This window comes from Crocuta crocuta, unplaced genomic scaffold, assembly GCF_008692635.1.
Source record: "Crocuta crocuta isolate KB4526 unplaced genomic scaffold, BGI_CrCroc_1.0 scaffold396, whole genome shotgun sequence".
NCBI classification, from domain to species: Eukaryota; Metazoa; Chordata; class Mammalia; order Carnivora; family Hyaenidae; genus Crocuta; species Crocuta crocuta.
Genome location: NW_027533259.1, coordinates 2,918,243 through 2,942,198, shown reverse-complemented (window position 1 = coordinate 2,942,198; position 23,956 = coordinate 2,918,243). Strand labels below are relative to the sequence as shown.

At 39.7% G+C, this 23,956-nt stretch overlaps 2 protein-coding genes across 4 annotated transcripts in view; one reads left to right on the top strand and one right to left on the bottom strand.

Annotated features, from left to right (window-relative positions):
- The first annotated feature begins 451 nt into the window (after nucleotides 1-451).
- PMPCB (peptidase, mitochondrial processing subunit beta) lies at nucleotides 452-15,012 on the top strand. Its single transcript, XM_077746936.1, has 13 exons — nucleotides 452-589; nucleotides 1,608-1,748; nucleotides 2,653-2,739; nucleotides 3,096-3,225; nucleotides 7,302-7,500; nucleotides 7,865-7,944; nucleotides 10,659-10,771; nucleotides 11,962-12,105; nucleotides 12,922-13,082; nucleotides 14,111-14,196; nucleotides 14,277-14,365; nucleotides 14,524-14,599; nucleotides 14,685-15,012. Exons 1-13 carry the CDS (start codon nucleotides 491-493, stop codon nucleotides 14,747-14,749), a joined length of 1,470 nt encoding a protein of 489 aa, XP_077603062.1. The 5' UTR covers nucleotides 452-490; the 3' UTR covers nucleotides 14,750-15,012.
- DNAJC2 (DnaJ heat shock protein family (Hsp40) member C2) overlaps nucleotides 14,953-23,956 on the bottom strand; it is a 38,315-nt gene continuing 29,311 nt past the window's right edge. For all 3 annotated transcript variants that reach the window (XM_077746932.1, XM_077746933.1, XM_077746934.1), the window contains 8 exons: nucleotides 23,440-23,589; nucleotides 20,349-20,437; nucleotides 20,206-20,275; nucleotides 18,645-18,829; nucleotides 17,549-17,649; nucleotides 17,330-17,437; nucleotides 15,374-15,528; nucleotides 14,953-15,099 (listed from right to left, as the gene is read on the bottom strand). In XM_077746932.1, the coding sequence (XP_077603058.1) occupies nucleotides 15,025-15,099; nucleotides 15,374-15,528; nucleotides 17,330-17,437; nucleotides 17,549-17,649; nucleotides 18,645-18,829; nucleotides 20,206-20,275; nucleotides 20,349-20,437; nucleotides 23,440-23,589 (933 nt within the window). In that variant the 3' untranslated portion in view covers nucleotides 14,953-15,024. The remainder of the gene's footprint in view (nucleotides 15,100-15,373; nucleotides 15,529-17,329; nucleotides 17,438-17,548; nucleotides 17,650-18,644; nucleotides 18,830-20,205; nucleotides 20,276-20,348; nucleotides 20,438-23,439; nucleotides 23,590-23,956) is intronic.

Here is a 23,956-nt window from a genome sequence, read left to right as displayed (position 1 = left end):
TTTCAAATATATCATTTTAAGGTATAAACATTTTTTTCTAGTGTGGTTTGTTTTGAGATCAAATAATAAAGCAATGTATGAAAAAAAAAAAAAGAGTGAATAAGGGTCACAATGGCACGTCCTTCCCTCCTCTCACTACGCCCGTCTCTCTCAGTAGATGCTTCCTTAAGGACAGTGAGTTTTGGATCCTATTCCACTTTGTCCAATCAATTCCAGCCACCAACGGGATAATAGGTCGCACCAGGTTACCTTTAACTCCTCCACATTTGCGCCTCGCACGCCGCACGATCACTGATAACATAGGAACGTCTACAGTCTCCCTATTTGGTATTATTAGGGGCCTACTGCTCACCGCCAAGCCCAGCTCCATTTCTTCCATGACCGCTTCGAAGAGTGTCATTTCCATCTTGGCCGCAAGGTGGAGCCCACCGACTTCGGGACATCAGGTCACGACCCCGGAAGCACATCCTCTAACCAGTCCCCAGCGGAGATGGCGGCAGCGGCGTTTCGAGGGGTGCTGTTGCCCGCGGTGCGGCGGCGGCTTTGGGGTTTCACGGAGAGGCTTCTGGTTGGAGGCACTGCCAGGAGGGTGAGCTTCTTTTCACTTGTCTGGGTGCCGCTCGAGACCAGGCCTTTGCCGCCCGACCCCGCGCGGCGGAACCTGAGTCATGGGCGCCCGGCCCAGCGGCGGAGTCGGCGCCCCGCACCCCCACGGCTGGCGGGACGCCCCGCGGCAGGGGATGCTGAATGCCCGCTGGGGGTGAGCTGGCCTAGGTCACCCGTCGCGCGTGACTTGCCAGTGAAGTGTGGGAGGACACTGGTTGCTGGCCCTTTACCCCACAGATGCCCAGGAGTCCTAAAGAGTGCGTGTTGGTTACTAAAAAGCACAGTGGTTGCAAATTGGGAGAAATTAAAAAGTGAGACGAGAGTTCTCTTTTTGTCTACGGCTGAGTTTCATCCTCAGCTGTGCTTCCTGCACACCCCCGAGTAGCTGAAGCAAAGTTTTGTCTGTGTGTATATATTTTCCTCATGAGAACCTCTAGCTTTCTCCAAGGTTACGTGTGAGGGACTTTAACGTGTGTCAAAAGGAAAAGAAAAAGTGCGCACAGGCGAATGGTCTCTGGGCAACAAATCAGTCAGCCAGAGTAGATCTTGAGCGCCTGCCCTTCTATCTTCTCCTTTTTCTGTCTTTTCCAAAACTTTTTTTTTTTAAACAGTGAACACCTAGATCTCATTCTTTTATAGTGTATAGATATTTTTATGCTTTTTTCTCTCCCTTAACTGGCGCCCCTGTCCTTTGTTCCCTCTATAATGAATGTTAAGGTTTTCTAGAAGTGGTACTGAAGTAAAAGCAGTTTCTCTCTGGTTAATGATAATAACTGCGTATTTTCCCCTTACGGGGAGGGCATGTTTGCAGGCTTGTTGCTGGCTTTAGGAGAATGGTTAAGGAAGGTTCCTAAGCCAAGCAAAGGGGTGGATCCTAGTGGAACAAAAGTTACAGAGGAGAGTATAGAGCCTCTGGGATAGATTTCATTTTCTTACCAATGTTTAATATCAGCATAGTGATGTGTTTTGCTTCCTCTCCCCCACTCCTTCACCCCAACCAGTCATTATATTTTGGAGGGAACAGATGGAGAAATACACAGGCTGCTACACAGGTTATTCTGAATGTTCCCGAAACACGAGTAACACGTTTGGACAACGGACTCCGAGTGGCATCTGAAGACTCTGGGCTTTCAACATGCACAGTAAGTGATTCCAGCAGCCACTATTGAAGTGTTAGGTACTTAGGAGAGAGCAGATATTTATTTTAATCTAAGCTTTTTAGTTGGTTGGTGGTTGAAAAACAGGGCAGTTGTTTGGCCTTGACAAGTGACTCATTTGTGAATCTTCTGGTGCTACTTTCATACTGGATGCGTATGTACTTTAAGGGTCTACATCTGGTTCTTGTAGCCAATTGTGTTATTTATTGTTAGTGTTGATAATAATGAAAGAAGTACATTCTCTAGGCTACTCTGTGCCAGCTGTTTTTGTGTATGTTGTCTTATGTGATCTTTATTATTTTTTTAACTTTTTCTTTAAGATTTTATTTTTAATTAATTTCTGCATCCAATATGGGGCTTGAACTTAAAACCTGAGACCAAGAGTCAGATGCTCCACTGACTGAGCCAGCCAGGTGCCCTCTATTTGATTTTTAAAATAGTTCTTTGTAGGAGGCACCAACACCCATTTTACAATTAAGGGACAAGCTGAGAGAAGTTAAATGGCTTTGTTAAGTCACACAGCTAATACATGACAGAGCCAGGATTTGAACCTAGATTTTTCTGGCAGTCTCTGATGTTCTGTGTATTGTAGTTGTTAATTGGCTGTAGTAACAAGTTGGGCTAAAAATCTGGGTCCTCCAGGAAACTGGCAAGTAGGGATTTTAGCACCCAGCAGTAGCCTAATGATCAAAATTTTTAAATCTCCTGGTTCCTAGGGAGTGTGTTATCAGTCCTCTCAAGGCAAAAAAACTTTAGTGCTAAGAATGGAAAGCATTTGTCAAAAAAAAAACAAAGGGGGGTGGGGGAAGGAGACTGCTCCCTTCCTACCTTTATCTCCCTAGAAGAAAGAAAGTGGTATTTTATTTAATTTTTCCCTGATTGTATTCAGGTTGGGCTCTGGATTGATGCTGGAAGTCGGTATGAAAATGAGAAGAATAATGGCACAGCTCACTTTTTGGAGCATATGGCTTTCAAGGTAAGTTGTAAGACTTTATAAAAATGCATTTCTTTAAGTCGTATTAAGCACAAAGTCTCATTCTAAGGCAAGGAGAGCTACTTCAGTAGTATAGTGTAATTTATTTAATCTTTTCCTTTTCCCAGGATAATTACCTGTAATACCGAAAGTTGTTCTGTAGAGTTGAAACAAGGATTTTCTCTTGGGATGTAAGGGTCATCTGAAAGCATACACCACTAGTGCGCTTTAGGAATCAGATTTGGTCCTTGCATGAAACTGACATGCTTATGTCCTCATATTCATTGCCTGAAGCCTTTAGACAGATGAGAGATAAAGGAAAGATCATAATTTTCTTTTCTTTTTCTGTTTTGTTTCAGGGCACCAAAAAGAGATCCCAGTTAGATCTAGAACTTGAGATTGAAAACATGGGTGCTCATCTCAATGCCTATACCTCCAGAGAGCAGACTGTATATTATGCCAAAGCATTCTCTAAAGATTTGCCAAGAGGTATTGTTATTATGTATACTGCAGATAGATACTTTTCACAAGAGTTCAAAAATAACCTAGTACTGGTTTTATTATGTCTGTTGTGAAAGAGTAATCCCCAGAAATGTGAAAAAATGAATCAAACTCTGTGTGTGTGGGGGGGAAGGGAGGGGGCGGTACCTATTTTTCATCCAGATATGACAAGTGATATCAGATAGTTGTAGGCTGCAAAACTCGTGCCAACCTGGCTTAATTGAGTGTCTGACTCTTGATTTTGGCTCAGGTTGTGATCCCAGGGTCATGGGATTGAATCCCATGTCAGGCTCCACATGGAGTATGGAGCCCGTTTAGGAGTCAGTCTCTCTCTCCCTCTCTCTCTCCTTCTGTTTCTCCCCCTCTCTCATACTCTTCCTCACTTTCCCTCTGTCCATTCTTCTTGTGCTTTTTCTCACTCTCCAAAAAAAGAAAGTTTTTCTCCAGAGCCATTCCTGTGTAGGGAAATATTTTTAATTGTATGCTTTTTACTGCCTACTCTCCTCCGTCTTATCACTGTGGATTACTGGGCTTTTTAAAATTCTTTTGTAATTTTTATTTATTATTTTAAATGTTTATTTTTGGAGGAGAGAGAGAGCAGAAAGAGCGTGAGCAGGGGAGGGGCAGAGAGACAGGGGGACACAGAATCTGAAGCAGGCTCCAGGCTCTGAACTGTCAGCGCAGAGCTGACGCAGGGTTCGAACTCACCAGCCTTGAGATCGTGACCTGGGATAAAGTCAGATGCTTAACCAACTCAGCCACCCAGGTGCCCCTACTGGGCTTTTTTTTTTTTTAAAAACAAAACTTACTTACTTCTTTATTGCATTTGTCCATTTTAGTTCCTCATCTTGGAGTATACTTCTTATTTTCCTTTCTATTAATTTTTTAAAAATTCAACTTTGAGTAAAAATTCCCTAAGAAAACAGTTCACACATTTCTCCTGATTGCATCTGGCACGCAAATGATCTGTTCTCTGTGTCTGAACTTGTTCTGTTTTGTTTGGATTCCACATGCAAGAGATCTGTCTTTTTGTCTAAGGTATTTGTCTTTTTCTCTCTGACTTCTCTTTGCATGATGCCATCCGTGTTGTAGCACATGAAAGATTTCATTCTTTGTTTGGTGGCTGAATAATAGTCTATTGTAGAATATTCCATTCTACAGTTTCTTTATCCATTCTTCCACTGAAGGACACAGAGGTTGTTTCCGTATCTTGGCTATTATTTATGATATGCTGCAGTGAACATGAGGGTGCATATCTTTTTGAATTAGTGTTTTTATTTGCTTAGGATAAATATCTAGAAGTGGCATTGCTGGATCTTTTACTATCTTTTATTTTTAGTTTTAAGGAGCCTCCATACTTTTACAAAGTAATTGCACCAATTTACATTCCCACTAACAGTACACAGAGGTTTCCCTTTCTCCATATCCTTGTCAGTACTTGTTATTTGGTGTCTTTTTTGTTAACAGTGATTCTGACAAGTGTCAGGTGTTATCTTACTGTGGTTTTGTTGGGCATTTCCCTGATGATGAATGATGTTGAGCATCTTTTCTTGTGCTTTTTGACCATCTGTCATCTTTGGGAAAATGTTTATTGATACCTTCCCATTTTGCTTTAAGTTTTTTTAAGTTTGTTTATTTTGAGAGACAGAATGTGTGAGCATGAGCAGGGGAGGGGAAGAGAGAGAGAATCCCAAGCTTGGGGCTCGAACTCATGAACCATGAGATCATGACCTGAGCCGAAATCAAGGGTTGGACATTTAACCAACTGAGCCACCCAGGTGCCTCTTGATTAAATATCAGTATAGGTGTATTACAATTTCTTTTTTAAAGTTTATTTATTTATTTTGAGAGAGAGAGAGAGCAAGCATTCAAGCATGACTAGGGGAGGGGCAGAGAGGAAGGGGGAGAGAGAGAATCCCAAGCAGTCTCTGCACCAACATTGAGGAGCTCGACTCGGGGGTTCAAACTCACAAACCAGGAAATCATAACCTGGGCCAAAACCAAGAATCGGATGCTTCATGAACTGAGCCACCCAGGTGTCCCAGTGCATTACAAATTAAATACGTGTATTGTGATACTAATACACATAGTGTATATTTTTTAATTTTTTAAAAATGTTTATTTTTGAGGGAGAATGAGTGGGGGAGGGGCAGAGAGGGAGACACAGAATCTGAAGCAGGCTCCAGGCTCTGAGCTGTCAGCACAGAGCCTGGTGCAGGGCTCAAACTCCCGAACCATGAGGTCATGACCTGGGCTGAAGTCGGATGCTTAACTGACTGTGCCACCCAGGTGCCCCTTAATTCACATAATATTAAATATACTTTAAAAAGAAAGACTGATTAAAACATAAACTCCAGGAAATGTGAACTTCCACTGTAGCAAATACAGTCTAGACTGTATTACAGGATTACAATCCCATATTATAGGAGAGTCTTCACACAGGATTCCTTCTCTCTGTCTTTGGCTTTTTTGTCACCATGGCTTCTGGTTCTTATCTGGACAGAGGTTTTTATTTGGTTTTATATTTTTTCCCTTTGGTCATGATCTCTGCTCCAGCTTGCTTTGGTCTAGCATTCTGTTTCATCATGTTGGGCAATCTACAGGTAATTTGGAGGTCATTGATATTTGAACATAATTGCTTCTGAGACAAGGCCCCTTAAAGTGAACCTAAAACAAGGAGCAAAAGTTTTCAGTAGAGTAAAAAAATGAAACTGAAGATTATTCATGTTTTATATTTGTTAAAATTTAGATTGTGATTGCAACTATGTACTAGTTCTCTCTCTCTCTTTTTTTTTTTTTTTAAAGTTATTTACTTTTGAGAGAGAGTGAACAGAGGAGGGGTGGAGGCGGAGGGGGGCGGTGGGGAGAAGCCCAAGCAGGCTCCCCACCCATAACACCAAACCAGACATGTGGCTCAAACCCACAAACTTTGAGATCATGACCTGAGTGAAACCAAAAGTTGGACACTTGACCAGCTGAGCCACCGAGGTGCCCCTGTATGAATTCTTTCCTTTTTTTTTTTTTAATTTATTTTTTTAATGTTTGTTTATTTTTGAGAGAGAGAGCCGGAGCAGGAGAGGGACATAGAGAAAGGGAGACACAGAATCTGAAGAGGCTTCAGCCTCTGAGCTGTCAGCACCGAGCCCAACATGAGGCTTGAACTCGTGAACTGCAAGATCGTGACCTGAGCCAAAGTCTGACGCTTAACCCACTGAGCCACCCAGGTGCCCCGTCCCTGTATGAATTCTTAAAGAATAGATTAGGTTTTTCCTTTTTGGAGAAGTATGTAATTTTATAGCATAATATGATATCCTTGTGTTCCCTTTTGGCTCTTTGCACATTAGGGTCATTCTTACATAAATGAGGCCTTAATCAGTTTTTCCCAAGGGTCACTTTTAATCCTTTGATAGTAATATGTATCTCTTTTGGGTTACCTGTCTTCACATGTGAACTTTCCATTTTTGTTACATCATCATTTATCAGTGACTTTGTAAATGGTGAGTCTCTAGCCAACATGGATCAGATAGTTGGGAATAGACAAAGGGGATTAAGTGGGGAAAGATATTTGAGAGGATGCTAATTCTGTAAGTGGCCCATTGGGGGCATATTTTAGATTGTGGTATTATTTAGATTTATATAATATATATAAATATACATATTTAGATTGTGCTTGTTTGTATAGCAGCGTCACTACTGTGGGAACTGGGGTAGTAAATATTTGGGTGCTGTGGATCCTCTGTACCTACCTAGATGTTCTTATACAGAGAATTTTCTATTTTTTTAATTTTCATACAGAACAATACAGATGTCATGTTTGAAGTGGTAGAGTCATTATAAGTGTTGTGAATTTTCCCTAAGTTCTTCTTTACCATAGGGGTTTAATTTTACATTTTTAATTTAATGTCCTTTTAGGCATATGGAATATACAATAAAATTTGTTTCTTCCTAGTTTAATCATTTGGTCAAAATTGAATGACGGTCAGTATCATGGTTTCTGATGCTTGTTTAATAGATTTTAATACTGAAAATTAAGACTTCATGTTTCTTCTTTCATTTTTAATTAGCTGTAGAAATTCTTGCTGATATCATACAAAACAGTACATTGGGAGAAGCAGAGATTGAACGTGAACGTGGAGTAATCCTTAGGGAGATGCAGGAAGTTGAAACCAATTTACAGGAAGTTGTTTTTGATTATCTACATGCCACAGCTTACAAAAATACTGCACTTGGACGGACAATTTTGGGACCACCTGAAAATATCAAGTAGGTATAATTCTCGAGATTGTTTTTAGAGAAAAATGTATGAGTTTTGAAAATTAACAGAAACATTTCAAAATGTAATGTTTCCTCCCTGATAATCTGAATGAAATTGTTAGCCTCATCTAACTCCCAGGTGTCTGGGCTCATGGGTAGTACTGAAGGGACCAGTGACGGTATCGGTTCTCTCTTTGTTCTTGATATAAAAAAGTTGAAATTCTTAACTTTGTTAATACTTGTTGTCTATATGTTATTTCTGATTGCATGTAACTTAGAGTATCTTTAAGATCCAATTTGATTTCAGGTATAGTATATGAAGATGTGTGCTTTTTAGTTTCCTTTTATACTGCTTTTCCTACTCCATTTACAGATCTATAAATCGTAAGGACTTGGTGGATTACATAACCACACATTATAAGGGGCCAAGAATAGTACTTGCCGCAGCTGGAGGTTAGTCGATTTAAATTTCTGTAACTGAGTCATGAATCAGTAAATTCTACTCCTGACACCAGTACTACACTATGTATGTTAACTAACTTGAATCTAAATAAAAACAAATTTCTGTATCTGTTTTAAACACAGTCACTGAGTGATGCACTTACTAGTTTGATCCTGTTGGGAGATGTCCTGGGATTTGTTATGTAGAGAGCAAATTATTTTGTACACTATTTAAACAGAATGTGGAACTCTGGAAATAGACTTTCAGTCTTCAGTAGAAGAGAAGGTTAAAAAATCTATTGAAAAATTGGAAAACGTAGAGACGAGTGTACACATGTAACTTGCAAGGAAGGGGCTCATGAACGAACTCGCAGATAATGACATTTGGAAGACAGTGTACTAGAGTATGGGCATCTCTTGAGATTTTAAATTATTTCTTGAGCACCAGCTTCATCCTCAATCAGGTGTAAAATAGATAGGTTACATCGTTCATTCTTTGGTTCATTCAGTAGCTCTACTAATTACTGAGAAGGGGGAGTGTGGAGGGAGCTATGAGAGTGTTTAAAGGGAATCCAAACATGCCAGTGGCTTCAGGACAAGTCTTCTTGGGGATGTTTGAAGCCAGTGAATAAAAGAAAATTCACATTAGATTCTGCTGGATTTTGTGGCAGCCTGAATGTAGGCAAACAGTACATTTTATTGGTTTCCAGTTTTGTTTTCGCTTTGTCTTTTTAGGGCAAAACAAAGATAGATGGAGTTTTCTTTTGTGTAAATTTAATTTTTCTGTGTTTAGAAATGACGACAAATTAAAATTCTAGTTGCCCTACATAGACTTCTGAGCCAATTGCTTGGGAATAATGGAGAAAATGAAAATGAGGGTTAAAGATCTCTAACAGTTTATTCAGTAGGCTCTCAAGCTGAACTGTATTACCTTTGTATAGCAGGCAGCACACTCTGACATTCTCTTGAGTAACAGTATTTCTAAAATGGCTGGTGCTGACTGGAGGTCCACCTTTGAAACTGCCTTGGAAACAGGGAGACTTAGGTGAGACCTCAACGACGACACTGGGAGGTCTCTGCCATGGTCGGTGGCACATGGACACAATGGTTTTTGTTGTTGTAATTCATAGGTTCATTTTGACCTTGCTAAAATAGAGTTAATGACCTGTCCTGTATTAGCATTTTGTCTTTTTATTTTTGTCTTATTTTTTAAAAATCTTTACTGTTTTATTTCTGAGAGAGAACCTGAGCAGAGAAGGGTCAGAGAGAAAGGGAGACACAGAATCTGAAACAGGCTCCAGGCTCTGAGCTAGCTGTGAGCGCAGAGCACAATGAGGGGTTCGAACCCACGAACCACGAGATCATGATCTTCACCAAAGTCGGATGCTCAACCAACTGAGCCACCCAGATGCCCCGCATTTTGTCTTTTTAGTACATAAGTGAGGATGAGCTTTATAAACAGTGGCATCTTAAAATCAATGAAGAAGATCAAACCTAGTTTCATTAAAAAGTTTACTGGCTCCTCTGCCTTTTGGATGAGGATGAGGAGAGGTGTGGGAGCAGAAGCTGATTACCTGGAATGTCTGGTCAGTAGGGCAGTAGGTGAAGTTAATAAAGCAGTGGAAGCTGGTGTTGTCAGGTGCTGAGAACTGTGTGCGTGTTCATGGTTTTTCACACTCTGCTTGTCATTCTTGGGCCACCCCCTATTTCATTACTGTCTGGATTGACATCCAAGGTGGCCCTCCTAGGTGGTGCTTCTGAAAACCTACGATCACACACTGTCTTGTTTTATACCTCAGATTTGTTTGGAAAATAACGGGTGTAAGTGTTGCTTTTACGTTCTAAAGGGATGTAAGGAATGTTTCATATAAATAATTCATGACAGTATTTTTAAAAGCATTTGCACATGCCTAAGTTTGTTTTCTAACTTTATCCTTGTATTTATGTAATTTCTTTTTGAGCGAGGGGGGTTCCAAGTGAGCAAGGTGCAGAGAGAAAAGAGGGAAAGAGAGAATCCCATGATGGGCAGAAAGAGAGAAAGAAGCAGGGTTCACCCGAGGTGGGGCTCATGTTCACCTGAAGCAGGGCTCAAACTCATGAACTGTGAGATTATGACCTGAGCTGAAGTCAGATGCTTAACTGACTGAGCCACCCAGGCACCCCTAGAATCTAAGTAATCCTTAAATTTTGGATGGTCAGCAGTGAATGTTTGGATAGCTCTGGATTTATTCAGAAATTTAGATGAAATTCTTTTGGATTTTCATTGCTGTATTCTGATAGCAGAGCTCAGAGAACAAAGCATATTTAATGTATCTAGCCTTCTCTAAATGAGATACAGCTCCTATTTATTTATATTCCTACCTGCTTTAAAAAAATTATTGAAGAGGGACTTTTTGCCAATTTGCATTCTAGGACTCTTAGTAAATGTAACATGGTTTTGTATAGAATATGGTATTTTCCAGCTGTCTTCTTATCCTTAGCTGTGAACTTGTTGCTATGTTAATTGCTCTACAGACTGAGAAAGCTGTGCAAGCCCCGCGCCTTGTGACTGCAGGGCAGGTGTGCTGTGTGAGCTCACTCTGAAGTGGCTTTCAGTGAGTGCATGTAGTTTGTGTGTAACTTGGATCACATGGTACCACCTTGAGCTTACTGTAAAGTTTGGCAGTTATCGGTCTGCTGTAGATTTTACTGCTACTAGATCTATGAAATATTTTCCTTCAATTTAGGAGTTTCCCATGATGAACTGCTTGAGTTAGCCAAGTTTCATTTTGGTGACTCTTTGTCCACACACAAAGGAGAAACACCAGCTCTGCCTCCCTGCAAATTCACAGGAAGTGAGGTAGGGCAAGCCTCCTTAGCTAGTATTTAGCTCTTTGGGTTTCTTGGGTTGTATTTATGAATGAGTGTACAAAACGTGATTCTTTTTAACAGAAGTAAAATGGAAGAAACCAGAGGCTTAAATTGAAACATAGAAAAAGGGAAGAGGATGGATTCATTTGTTTATATTCCATATTATTTAACCACTTACTTTCCTAATAAGGAAAAAAGGTTTCGAGGGGAAAGTGATAGTATGGTCTTTTGGTGCTTTTCTTTCACACTATGCCCATTTATATGTTGTGAGCTATAGAAGAGTTTCTATTTTTAAAACGCCCCAAATTGTGACTTTGACATCAGGTTTATTCTTAAGTTCTGCTCACATTACCTTTCTGGGAGTAGCTGTTAAAGAGTCAGAATTTGGAGAGAATCTGCTACTTGTCACCTGTAGCCATAAGCCTCTCAGAGGCCTAGTTTGCCACATTACGGACGGTGCTTGAAGGAGTATATCAAAAGTGGTCTGAAGTTGGCAGATGCATAGAACTGTAGCATTGGTGGGACAAAAATAAGCCTTGTGTCCCTATTAGAAAATAGATAGTTGTGTCACTGTTAGAAATTAGAATATTCCTGATTTCTGCCAGTGAAATAATGCAATCATTTTTGACCAGGTAACCATCTGGTGGCTATGTCTGTAGTTTAAGTGTTTGAGAGCAGATGTGCACGGGTGGGGGCAGGGGCAGAGAGGAGAGTGAAAATACAGGATTTGATCCCACAGACGGTGAGATCATCACCTGAGCCAAAATCAAGAGGTAGATGCTCAGCTGACTAAGCCACTCAGGTGCCCCTATAGTATTTCAACTGCAGATCTTTTGGTGAAGTTTTCTTTCCAGAACTCAAGAAATTTTTCCAGATTAGACTGTTCAGTGTAATGAGGCATCATGTGTTTCTTGTTACACAGTGACAGTCTTTTTTTTCCAAATTTATTCTGAGAGAGAGGAGAGGGTGTAATAAGTAGGGGAGGGGCAGAGAGGAGGGGGGAGAGAATCCAAAGCAGGCTCTGCGCTGTCAGCACAGAGCCTGACGTGGGGCTCAATCTCCCAAACTGTGAGATCATGACCTGAGCTGAAACCAAGTCTCAGACGCTTAACCAACTGAGCCACCCAGGCGCCCCTACACAGGGGCGATCTTAACTAGAGTTGTGCTTTGTTTAACTAGATTCGAGTGAGGGATGACAAGATGCCTTTGGCACATCTTGCAATAGCTGTTGAGGCTGTCGGTTGGGCACATCCAGATACCATATGTCTCATGGTTGCAAACACGCTGATTGGCAACTGGGATCGCTCTTTTGGAGGAGGAATGGTAAGCGATTTTAAGAATAATTTTCCATAATAAATGACAAGGGGGAACTCCATCTTGTGAATTGACTTTTAAAATACAAACTGATCCTGGTCTGCATCCTGGGCTGGGAAAGATTTTTGTACGTGCCTTTAAGTTTGTAAGTTGATAATTAGCAAAATTTGAATAAGGATAGAATTCACTAATACCATTATCAGTGTTAATATTCTAGTTTTAATAATTGTTTTAATGTTAGTCTCCTTCCATTTTAGAAGTGTACACAAAAAAGCATCACATCTCTCAAACAGTTGAAAAAATATGCTAAAGAGGATAAAGCAAACATGGTAATAAAATAACGGTTGTTAGGGAATTTGGATAAAGGAATGAATTCCTCAAACTATTTTTGTAACTTTTCTGTCTGAAAGTACTTCAGAACACAAAGTATGTTTGTACTCAAGGATTTCAACAAAATACACTTCATATAAACGTTTTAGGCTTCACATGCAATAGAATATCAAATCTTTAAGCATACAGAGACAAGAGCCCTGCAGATTGGTTTGGTCACAGCAATGAATTAATTTAGAAGTGGTGCAGCTACTATGTTAATTACAAGGATTCATTGCTTTTACATTGTGAATTTCTCTGGGGTTACACCAGGCCGGTGAGAGAGGTGTGGCTCTTGATCTCATTGAATTTTAACCTCATATTTAGATGCCACTAGATAAAACTGAGACACTCCGCATCTCAGGGCATTCACTATTTGCCACAGAACTCATTTTACTTTCTGGTAATTTGGGCACGTATACCTATACTTCTCTCGGACAATTTTTCTCCTTACAGAATCTATCTAGTAAGCTGGCCCAGCTCACCTGCCACGGCAACCTCTGTCATAGCTTCCAGTCTTTCAACACGTCCTACACAGATACAGGCTTATGGGGCATTTATATGGTCTGTGAACCAGCCACCATTGCAGACATGCTACATGTTGTTCAGAAAGAATGGTAAGAAAATCTTGTTTAGGATTCACATATATATTTTTTTTTAAGTTTACTTATTTTGAGAGAGCGAGCGAGCAGGGGAGGGCAGAAAGGGAAAGAATCCCAAGTAGGCTCTGCACCAGTGTCAGCATGGAGCCCAACACAGGGCTCTATCTCGCAAGCTGTGAGATGAGGACCTGTGTTGAAATCAAGAGTCAGACACTTGACCAACCAGGGCTCCCAGGTGTCCCTAGAATTCATCTTTTTATACTGTTGATTAGTTTTGATGATCTTAGCATTTACTCAAGAGAAGACTAGCTGGTTGCCAGGTTTTTTTAATCACGGATATTTCTTCTAAATCTCATGTGAAGTTGACTTAGAGAAAATTCTTCATGTTTAAGCAGCAGATTACTTCAGAAAGTTCCTAAAAGTTTGCAAGTTACCTGGTTTGGAATGGTGGGGTTAGGCAAATGAATCTGAAGTTGCCATTGCTAACAGAAAAATGTATTGTTTTACTCAAAACCAGTGTCTTGAAACAGGCAGAAAGGCCCATGCATGCTTCATGGAAAACTGTCACTTGGCTCTGGTTCCTCTCCTTCACCATTCTTAAATGGCTTTAATGTCTCTAAAGCTCCTCAGATGGGGTGTAATTGTTAATTAGCAGGTATAAGTCAGCTGGATTTTTTGTGAAAACCTAATGGCCCAGTGACCTGTGTCTTGTAGCAGATCAGATCCTGGTACGAGGATTGGTGAAGTCTCTAAATGATTACAGCATTTCTCAAAACGTGGTCAGCTTACATTCATGTTGTATTGAACCTCTGTCTGCAGTCATACTATTCTTGGGAAAAAAAAATTAATGCCAGGAAAAGAATCAGTATTATTTTAGCTTTTGTGTAGCTATTGGGATTATTAATAGCCTTTCACTAAGTTGAAATCATAACTACAGTTATGTTGTGGTGTAATATGTAGAATATAGCATCCTGTGTTTAAGTCACTAACTCAAAAAGTCATTTCAAGCTACTTGACATTTTGATTTTTCCAAATGGTATTAGGGTGCGACTCTGCACAGGTGTAACCGAAAACGAAGTTGCACGAGCCAAGAATCTTCTGAAAACAAACATGTTGTTGCAACTTGATGGTAAGAATAAAGACCTAAGTTCTATTTTCATATGGTTGATCTACAGTCCAGCACTTAAGTTTTTCCTCCTTTCTAAACAGGTTCCACTCCAATCTGTGAAGATATTGGCAGGCAAATGCTGTGCTATAACAGAAGAATTCCCATCCCTGAGCTTGAAGCAAGAATTGATGTAAGTAGTGTTTAGCTACCGTGGGGCTTGTACAAAAGTACCTTGTTACAAAAGCTGAAAGTATGTGTCCTACGTCCCTGCTTTAGTTCTAAAGTTCCAGGTGTAGAATGCGTCTTTACTATGAAAAGTGCCAAATGCTAGTATTTTCTCTATTTCAGGCTGTAACTGCGAAGACAATCCAAGAAGTGTGCACCAAATATATTTATGATAAGAGTCCAGCTCTTGCTGCTGTTGGTAAGCCTAGCTCTTTTCTCTCAAGTACAGAGCACCTAAGTACTTGTCTTTTATTTGGTTTTAACGGTCTTCTTTTAATCCTTAGGTCCCATTGAGCAGCTGCCAGAGTTTAACCAGATTTGCAGTAACATGCGCTGGCTTCATGATTAAAAAGCTCCTAATCAACATATTTTGAACCAATATATTTATAAAGCTAACAGATTTGCAAGTTTTAAGCTACCAGTCCTTTGAGAAAAAAATAAAAATGAACACATATACTTGGAAATTTGAATAAAATACTGCGTCAGACTTCAAAAGGCTAAGACCACCGCAACAGACGGAATGGTAGATAGCACACTTGGAAATTCTCAAAGTAAGAATGAAAATTTGTACAATATTTTCAGTTTTTATTATAAAAATGCACACACAACAAAGATTGTCAGAAGTCATTTCTTGGCTCTGCTTGCATTCAGCACTTGCTCTTGAGCAGCTTTCTTTGCTTTTACCATCTCGACGAGTTCCTAAGAAGGGAGAAAGGTGTTAAACTCAGTAATTGTCAGAATTTACATACTTTTCTAGTGTTTAGTTTGGTACAAGTATGTAAAACATTCAATTGGGTATATCTGTAGATTATGATCCCACCGAAAAGGCTGATTTTACTAACTGCCAGAGTTGGAAAGCTTTCTTTGTAATAGTGGCCCTCACGACTATTTTGGTGTTGACGTAAATAAGCACACAGATAAAATTGTGTGTGTGTAATGATAATGGAATCTATAAACTCTAAATATCTATTACCTTATATCGCTTCATGCAGTCCTTTTTTGTCCTGCCAGGCACTGCTTCTGCTATTTTCTCCCATCTTTCAGGTGTATTAACTGGGTACGTTTTCAAAGCCTGCTCCAAAAGCTTCTGTTCTTCTGTCGTCCAAGGGGTAAAATCTGTGCATGGACCTGTTTACGAAAAATTTTTATTTGAAAAATCTCATCCTGATAGAAAATTCTGTTACAACACCTTCCCAGATGAATCTTTTGGTGCACAGGTATCTTGGTAAGTGGCCATTCAGATCTGTGGTAATTTTGAACAGACTTTTAAAGATGACACACACAAAAGCCTCTTAAGTATTAAATGAGAGAAAAAACCTTGAAGATCCAGCTCACATCCCCAAAAATCATTCAAAAGGCTTTTTTTTTTTTTTTTTTAAAGTAAATCAGAAATGTGTGTTATAATGCTGGTCTCTTACAACCTAACATTCTTCTTACCAGACTGGTTCAAAAACACAAGTATAAGTTACAAATCATAAGCCGCCTGACAGTTAAACTTTTAGGCAGATGAAACCCTGAAAAACATTCCCAGTTTACACTGGAGGAAAAAGCCTAGGAAAATTAAGCCAAATGCCCAAAGTTTCAGTGTTCCAGAGGCAAGGTGACCTCAGACTCTGTGTTCCAGTGTGGCATTTTCAACATATTTCTTGCAGAACCAACGCTAATAAGAACCTTTACTAAACCAACATCTTTATGCTTGACAAGATCTCTCATACATGCATCAGAAAGAAATATATAGGTCTACCTAGGATTGTAAGTATCATACCTTCCATTTCTGTAGGAAAATGTTAAATAGTTAAAAAGCTGGATTAAATCTGCTTTCAAATTCCAGGAAGCCCTTAGTGGCTTTCATTGGTCTGAAGCCCATGTTTAACACCATTGATTTATCTCTTAGAAAAAAGATGGAGGAAATAAAAGGAGAATAAACCCCTTTAGAAGTGCCTTCCAAGTGTTTTATATCTTAAAAGACCCTAATTAATGTCCAGCCAAGGAAAAAAGAAAATCACCTCTGATTTTTTAACAGTTTGATAAGCCTCTTCTAATGTTTTCAAACTGAAATTTTGGGATAATATGCCAGATTAAGAATATAGTAAAAGTGGGACTGTTAGAGGACAGGGGTAGGTTATCACAGTGAGTTATTAGTTGATCCCAAAACATGCATTTGGAACTGTGTTCTGGAAATCAAGCCAAAGATCAGTGGCTCACAAATGCATGAAGTGAAATAGAACGTTTTTGTCAGCCACTCCCAGTAAGAAAACAAGTCACATCCCAAAGTTTTACAAATAATACCCACTTATGGAAGAAGGGTAATGCTCTCTGATATTTCTGTTCATGACCCACATGGGGGATCACAATTTGGAGTCTGAAACATACTGGTCTAGGGTAATCAAATTGGGTAAAAACACCTAAGGCAATATCCACACCCTAACAGTTTTTAACATTTTGAAATAATTTCGGAAGAACATAAAGATCCCTGTATCTGCCATCCAGATTCCAAAATGTAAACATTTTTACCATGCCTGCTTTTCCTCTCTATATTTCAGACATTTATTCTGAACCATGTAAGTTGCAGACATGATGCCCCTTTACTTAGCTTTTTCCTTAAAAAACAAGGACATTTTCTCACAGAATTAGTGTATTTTTTCAAATCAGGAAATTAACTTTGATAAAATTCTATTATCTAGGCCATAAAGCTTATTTAAATTTAAACTGTCCCAATACCCTTTGATTTGTAAAGTCTGGTAAAAAGAAACTTAGCCCCTCCCCTAATGGCATCTGAAATGGGGAAGAACTGTAGTTTTCAGTTCTATGAGTGTCCTGAAAATGCTTGCTGTCCATCTGCTAGTCTGCTAAACACTTTTTTTCTAATTAGACAAAATCTAGGGGTCTATATTTAGAATATCTTCACATAGAGAAAAAATTTAATTACCTTCAAATCGTTCTGAAGGTGTCGCATTGTCTGCTTGAGGCACCACTCCATGTTCTTTTTTAAATTTATCAAATGCCTTTTTGTTTATGTCATCTTTTTGATGAGGGTCTGAGAAATGAAAAGAATTTATTACAGGTCATCTCAGTCATTAAATTGCATAGATTTTTTAAGACTGCATTTGAGGCAGCAAAGAAATGATTTTGCAAAAGTGTAACTCACCAAGTTTTTGAAGACTCTTTGCTTTGCCAATAACATCTTTGGCGGTTCTCTTGACTCCAGAAGAAGAGTGGATGTTCATGTAATTAGCAATAACTTCCCATCTAGAGACAACAATACAATACATTCCAGAGGGAAAAACCACAAATAAAAGCCAGAATGATCCTTACATTTGTAATGTATAGGAGTTAGCTGTAATAGCTACAGAATTAACTCCAAATTGGTAGTCTCCTTACTATTACCTGGACTATAGCTTTTGCTTTTCATGTTTAAACCAACTGTATATAATCCTGGTTTCAAGTCTGTATAAAACCTTACAGATTCTGTATACAAACCAAGAGAAAATCACACATTTGTATATATTGGCATTTGGACGCGTAAAGAGAGAAATCATTCTGCAAACAGCCTTGAAACTCAACTATAGAGAGGAGGAGGCTGGATCTGTAAGGCTTCTTTTGAGTTCTAAACTTAGCCTCTGCAGTAAGTTCTGGTTTGAGGTGGGGAGCCAGAAAAGATTAAGGTTGTAAGAAAAAACTTCAGAATGCAAAAACAGAGGCCTTAGTACAAGCCACAATGGAATAAGCCATGGTTTATGTCTTTAATTTCTTGAGAAACGGATGAAGCATCCAGTGTATGGTGTACATACACACATGTGAGTTGGTGTAAACTGAAAAAACCCAGCAAGTTAAAAATACACCCTTTTTATTTTTACACTTTCTACTGTGGCACAAAATTGAGACTCCAGCATTTCTCTGGAAGTTTCTTCTATAACCAGTGCTACCTGGGTGCTTGTCTGCGTTCTCCCCAGGCTCCAGTATGTGCTCAAGAGAAGATTCATTCAAACCAGTACCTTGAGGGGTACCTGGGTGGCTCAGTTGGTTAAGTGTTCGATTTCGGCTCAGGTCATGATCTCACGGTCTGTGAGTTCGAGCCCCACATCAGGCTCTGGTGACAGCCCAGAGCCTGGAGCCTGCTTCGGATTCTTTGAATCCCTCTCTCTGCCCCTCCCCTACTCATACTGTGTCTGTCTCTCTTTCTCAAGAAAAAAAGTGAATAAACATTAAAAAATTAAAAAAAAAAAAACCCCAAACACCAGTACCTGGAATTTGTTCCAGCAGGGAAGAGGTTCACAGCTTTAATTAGTAACTGCAGATCATCTTCTGACCAGTTTTTACTGCCATTTCCACTCCCGCCAGTTGATTTCTCTGCGTTCTTAGACGCTTGTCGCATTCGAGCCTCAGCTTCCTCTTTCTCTTTTCTAATTTGCTCATTTATTTCTTCTATCTACACAAATATCATAGGTAAGTCAAAGACTTAAAGTGTCTTGCTTCTCTCCCTTTCTGGCCAGAGCTCTGTGGTTCTCACCTCTCACTATTCTGACAATGACCGAGAACGCTTCCCAAGCCAACCCCAAAATCAGCCGTCAGCTTTTCACTCTGGCTTCTGGGCTGCAGGAGCTCTGCTTGAGGAACAGAGAACCACGCGCAGCCTGTCCTGCTCTGTACTCATACCGGGTGACTTCTGTTTGCCTTGGACACTACTTGTCGAGGCAAAGGACACTTCAAACCTCTCTTCAAGTTCATACCCACTCTTTTCAGAAGAGAATCTCCTTTATTCTCTATAAAAAGGAAAAGGTATAGAAAGTGGCCTGTTTTATCCTGAAGTTCCACCCTTTACAGTGTTCCTCCCAGTCTACCTTCAGATGTGCACAGACAAAAAAGAAAACCTTTCCTTGGCCTTCTTGCTCTATCAACAGCTCTCTTGGGGTCGTTCATCTGTAACTCATTTCCCTCCTTCTACCCCTCAGAACCCATCACCCCAGTGCCAGCGATTCCTGTGACTCCCATCGTCCCTCACAGTCCAAGTCCTTCTGGCACCATTCTTCTAACCAGTCACACTTATGTGGCACATCCTGCCTACAAATGCCAGACTAATAGTATGTTAACTCTTTTCTACTCAAACCTCTGCAGTAAAGGAATCCAGTCATCAGGATATTAAAAACCTACTTAATTTGGCTCTACTTTTACTATCTTCATCTCCCAAGTCTCTCCCATATGCTACGGTTCATGCTGTCCTCCGACCTTCATCTCACCCCATCCATCCTCCAGGCTGGCTGAATCCCTTCACTGAGCCTTCCCTGACCGCTCTGCCCTGCACCGGGCACTTCCTATTTAACCTACAGCACCTGCTGCAGACCCTCCATCTTTTGGTCCTCAGAACTTTTTTCCTCAGTGTAGCTTCCTGAACTCCTTTGTGGCAGCAACAGAACCAGGCATTTCTCCAAACTACCTAGGCATCGTGCTGTATACTGTAGGGACTAACACTTGCTGCACTGAATTGAATTTCTGGGCCTGTTTCCTCCTCTGTAACATAAAAGGTGTACAGTAGATAGAACAGACCTCTCTTTTGGTTCTAAATGTCCTACAAAAATGCTCAAGGAATAGTCAAAACAATTATTAACGTGCTAGACACAAACACTATACACGGTAACAACTATACAAAGTCCAATTTAAAACAAGAAGAGCACTTACTAGAAGTAAAACATACTGGGGGACACAAAGAGAAATGAGATACTTCGCCTTTATTATAACTTCTCTGTAAGGTGGGAAATCCTGAGGTGAATGCTAAATGCAGATAGAAGGGATGTGTTCTTCTATTACCTGTTTTTCCAGAGCAGCCTTTCCTACTTCTTTTGTAGATGATGTGAGTGTTTCATTCAAGCACTGTAAGCTAACAGAAAAAAAGGGATGAAACTTTATCCAAAGCCCAAGAAAAGACTGCAACAGCACTCCTATGGTTATACCTTGCTAGTTCAAGCCGATCACAAAGTTTTTCCACTTCTTCCATCATTTTAACCCGCTCTGCCTCATTGTCAGAGAAGTGATTCCAAGTCTAGAAGCACAAACAAACATTTTCATCTTTTATCTACTGACACTAACAATATGTCCATAAATACAATAAGCAAAGCATTAAGTTCTCAAGAGATACCTCAAGTGAATGTATGGCCTTTTGACCATTAACAACCACACTGACCTGCTCTTCCCTGACTTGCTAGCAGTAAAAAGCTTTTACCAAGAGGATGGAGAAGCAAAACGGAAAAAAGGCGATGGTGTGGAAGATCTCTGGATGTTATAAAGTCGGAAGGGTTCCTCAGAGAACCACCTATGAATCAAATTCTGTATGAGGACTCAAAAGTTCTCTTCGTTAGGCTGCCTGCTCTATCTTCTGTGTGTTGAACTGTAATATTTGCTAGAAATTTTAAGTGTGAAATTAAAGGAAAAGATAATGTAATGTGTTCAGGAACGGGAGATGTTAGGAAAATATGATTAAAGATTGTGTCCATTGCCTCCCATTGCTTACTTATTTCTCCTTGCTTCCTTAATGCACACAGTCTGCCTCTCACTAAGGTTCCAGTGCTTTTACTGCTGACCCTTCCCTAGCATCCAAAAAGCACTACTGACTTTCTTCCTACCTGCCAGTGTCCCTCCTTCTAAGGCTCTTCCTCTCAGTACCTAAAGTTGGGTGTTTGCATCCTCCACCCTCCTCCCTCTCAGCCCGCTCTCTGGGTGATCTACTCACACGGCTCCTAGTGCCACGGAGAGAAGACTGTGACCCCAGAATTCCAGACTTGGACACCCAACTACTCACTCAGAATTTCCATTTGAGAATCTCGATGTGCTCAACATACCCTAAACTGAAGTCAACTCGTGGAGATGGAAATGGCAATAAAATGAACTCTTCATTTACTTTCAGCTTTTCCTCCTTTTTCTTTTTTGTTGAATTATACCATCATCCATCCAGTGTTCCATGCAAGATACCAGGACACACGTAAACACTCCTGTACTAATACTCCCTCCCTCCAGCACACAATCAGTACCACCCAGGCAGCAGCCTGTCCTCCCTCCCAAATAGTGGCTCATTTCATCCACCTTATTCTATTCCCACCCTCTCTGAAAGGCACAATATTCTCACCAGGATTATAGCAAAAAACTCCCAACTGCCTCCGCCTCTAGTCTCCTCTCAGCATCCCGACTGAAACCAACTCAGGAGCACATATGAACTAGCAAGACACGGAACGTCCTTCAAGACCTGGCTCCTTACCTCTTCAGCAGCCTCTGCTTCATGAAACCATACTTCCGGGATCTCTGCTTTCTCTTGGTGCTCCTGGCCTCTCTCATCTCTGATCCCACACACATGCTGCTTCACCTAGTTGAACCCTACTAGATCCAAAAAGCCTCCCTTGACTACCTTGCTTTGGTCCTTCCTCATCCTAGTGCTCTTCTTAAAGTGTTTGAAATGCTTGTTCACTTGACATTCTCCACCATTAACCAGATTTCTGGAAGGTGAGAACTGTATCTTCATTAGATCTACATCAGTTAGATCTAATTAGACTGTTTGCACATAGTGCTCACCAGATATTTAATGAATAAATACATGAACTCTTGGAAAGGAGCAATAAAAACAAAGTCACCTAATGCCAAAACTTTTACCCTCATTTATGCATCATCTCTAAGAACTATTTAAGCTTTCTGTTTTTTAATTGGCCCCTTTGAATTTTTTACTGATTTCTCATTATATGCCAAATATGCTACATACTGCACGGAAATGATCTCATTTAAATGTCACAACTCTATTACTGGGTACTATTTCAGCTAATGTGCAGGTAAGGAAACTGAGGCAGAGGGGTTGAAGTAACTTCCTGAGGGCCCAGAGACAGTAAGTGTTAAGTGAAGAATGACTTCAAAGCCAGGCAGCTTGCTCTGTCCATACTCTTTCCCACCACGATACACTGCATCCTTCTCAAAACAATTTTCTCGGTGAAATCTGAGGAAAATATTTCAGTTTTTCTATTTAGACTGTTCTCTCACTGACCAAAAGCCTGAAAAGACCACCTGTGTTTGTATTCTGGTTAAATCTTTTTCACAGCACGCTGATGGGGCAGCTTAATTTCAATTATGTTATTAACTGAAGATTCCAGATGGCATATATTAAAATATATATCCAATATCTGGAGCCTCTGGACAGTCACATGGAACAGTGTTTCTGCACAAAGTCAGCATGTACACACCTGCTGAATTTAACTCCGTGGTGTAGTACATAACACAGTGTGGCAACCTCTTGCTTGGCAGCTCATTAATTTATTCATTCAGTGCCGTCTGGTAAGGTTCGAACAATGCTGGTCTCTGACTCGACTAGTTTAAAATGTGAGAACAGCTCTTTGGACAAAAACTACATTTGAAAACTTCTGGGATTTTTTTGTCAGTAGTTCTTAGTGAAAACTACCTGAATGCAAACTACCAGTACTTCCCCAAATGATATTCTTTTACTTAGATAAAAATGAAACCTTTCAGACCCTTAAAAATTGAATTTTAACGTCTAAAGAAACTTTTTCTAAGATAAATATTGATATTACACCATTAAGGAAGCAACCAGCCAAAACCAAATTGTGGGACACTCTGAGGACAAATGATCTGGTTTCTCCAACAAATGAATGGTAATGGGGGAAGGGGAACTGGTGACGGTTGGGGACCTGCTGCAGAAACAATAGGAAACACAAACTAAAGCCTTTGTAATAGTCTCATTTAGATCCTAATTTGAATAAACTAACTGTAAAAAGACATTGTTGGGATAATCAAAAAGACAGGAATATTAGAATATTAAACAAGTTTTTTGGGGGGCTTCAAAACAGCATGATGGCTATGTTAAAAAAAAAACTGATCACAGTTGCACGTGAAATTAAAAAAAAGAATTGAAAAGCATTTAAGATGTTTAAATGAGATAAAATTCATACAACAGTTGAATTACACTTGCAGATTATAAGAAAAATATTCTTAAGTTTAATTAGCAATAGGATTTACTTGTTACCTAGTGTTGGCTCAATCAGTCTGACGCACCTTGCATGAGTTTCGAAGTTTTTGCCTTTCCTTCTTAATGGCTTTTTTCTGGATATCTTTTTCCTTCTTTGCCAATAATGCTTGTTGTCTAACTTCCTCCTCTTCTTTCTCTTTCGCTAACCGAGCAGCTTCTAATTCAGCTTGTCTTTGCTTTAATAATAGAAAATACAATTATTTTAAAAAGAAAATTAGGATTTCTAAATGTCTGTAACCTTATTTAAAAAATTCAATCTTTTAATAAATTAACAGTCAAAAACTGTGACATGTCAACTTATAGAAGATAGAAGGTTAAACTGAGAAAAGCAGCTGCTAAAGTTCTACATTTATTAAAAATACAAAATAGGCACATTAGAAATATGCATAGTATTAAAGGAATGTATATGACATGTTTTTGCTTAATAAGAGTTTGCTCGTAAGGAATATCCCTGTAATTATCATGGTACCAACTTACCAAGATTTATGCATAGTTGCACCTAATTCTCTACTTAAAGATTATAGTTTTTTTTTTTAATTTTTT

What these genes read in the sequence shown, in the direction of transcription:
- PMPCB (XM_077746936.1), top strand. Translation starts at nt 491, where the DNA reads ATGGCGGCAGCGGCGTTTCGAGGGGTGCTGTTGCCCGCGGTGCGGCGG. An exon ending in TGGAGCATATGGCTTTCAAG is followed by an intron (nt 2,740 to 3,095) that starts GTAAGTTGTAAG and finishes GTTTTGTTTCAG; the next exon opens with GGCACCAAAAAGAGATCCCA. An exon ending in AGTACTTGCCGCAGCTGGAG is followed by an intron (nt 7,945 to 10,658) that starts GTTAGTCGATTT and finishes CCTTCAATTTAG; the next exon opens with GAGTTTCCCATGATGAACTG.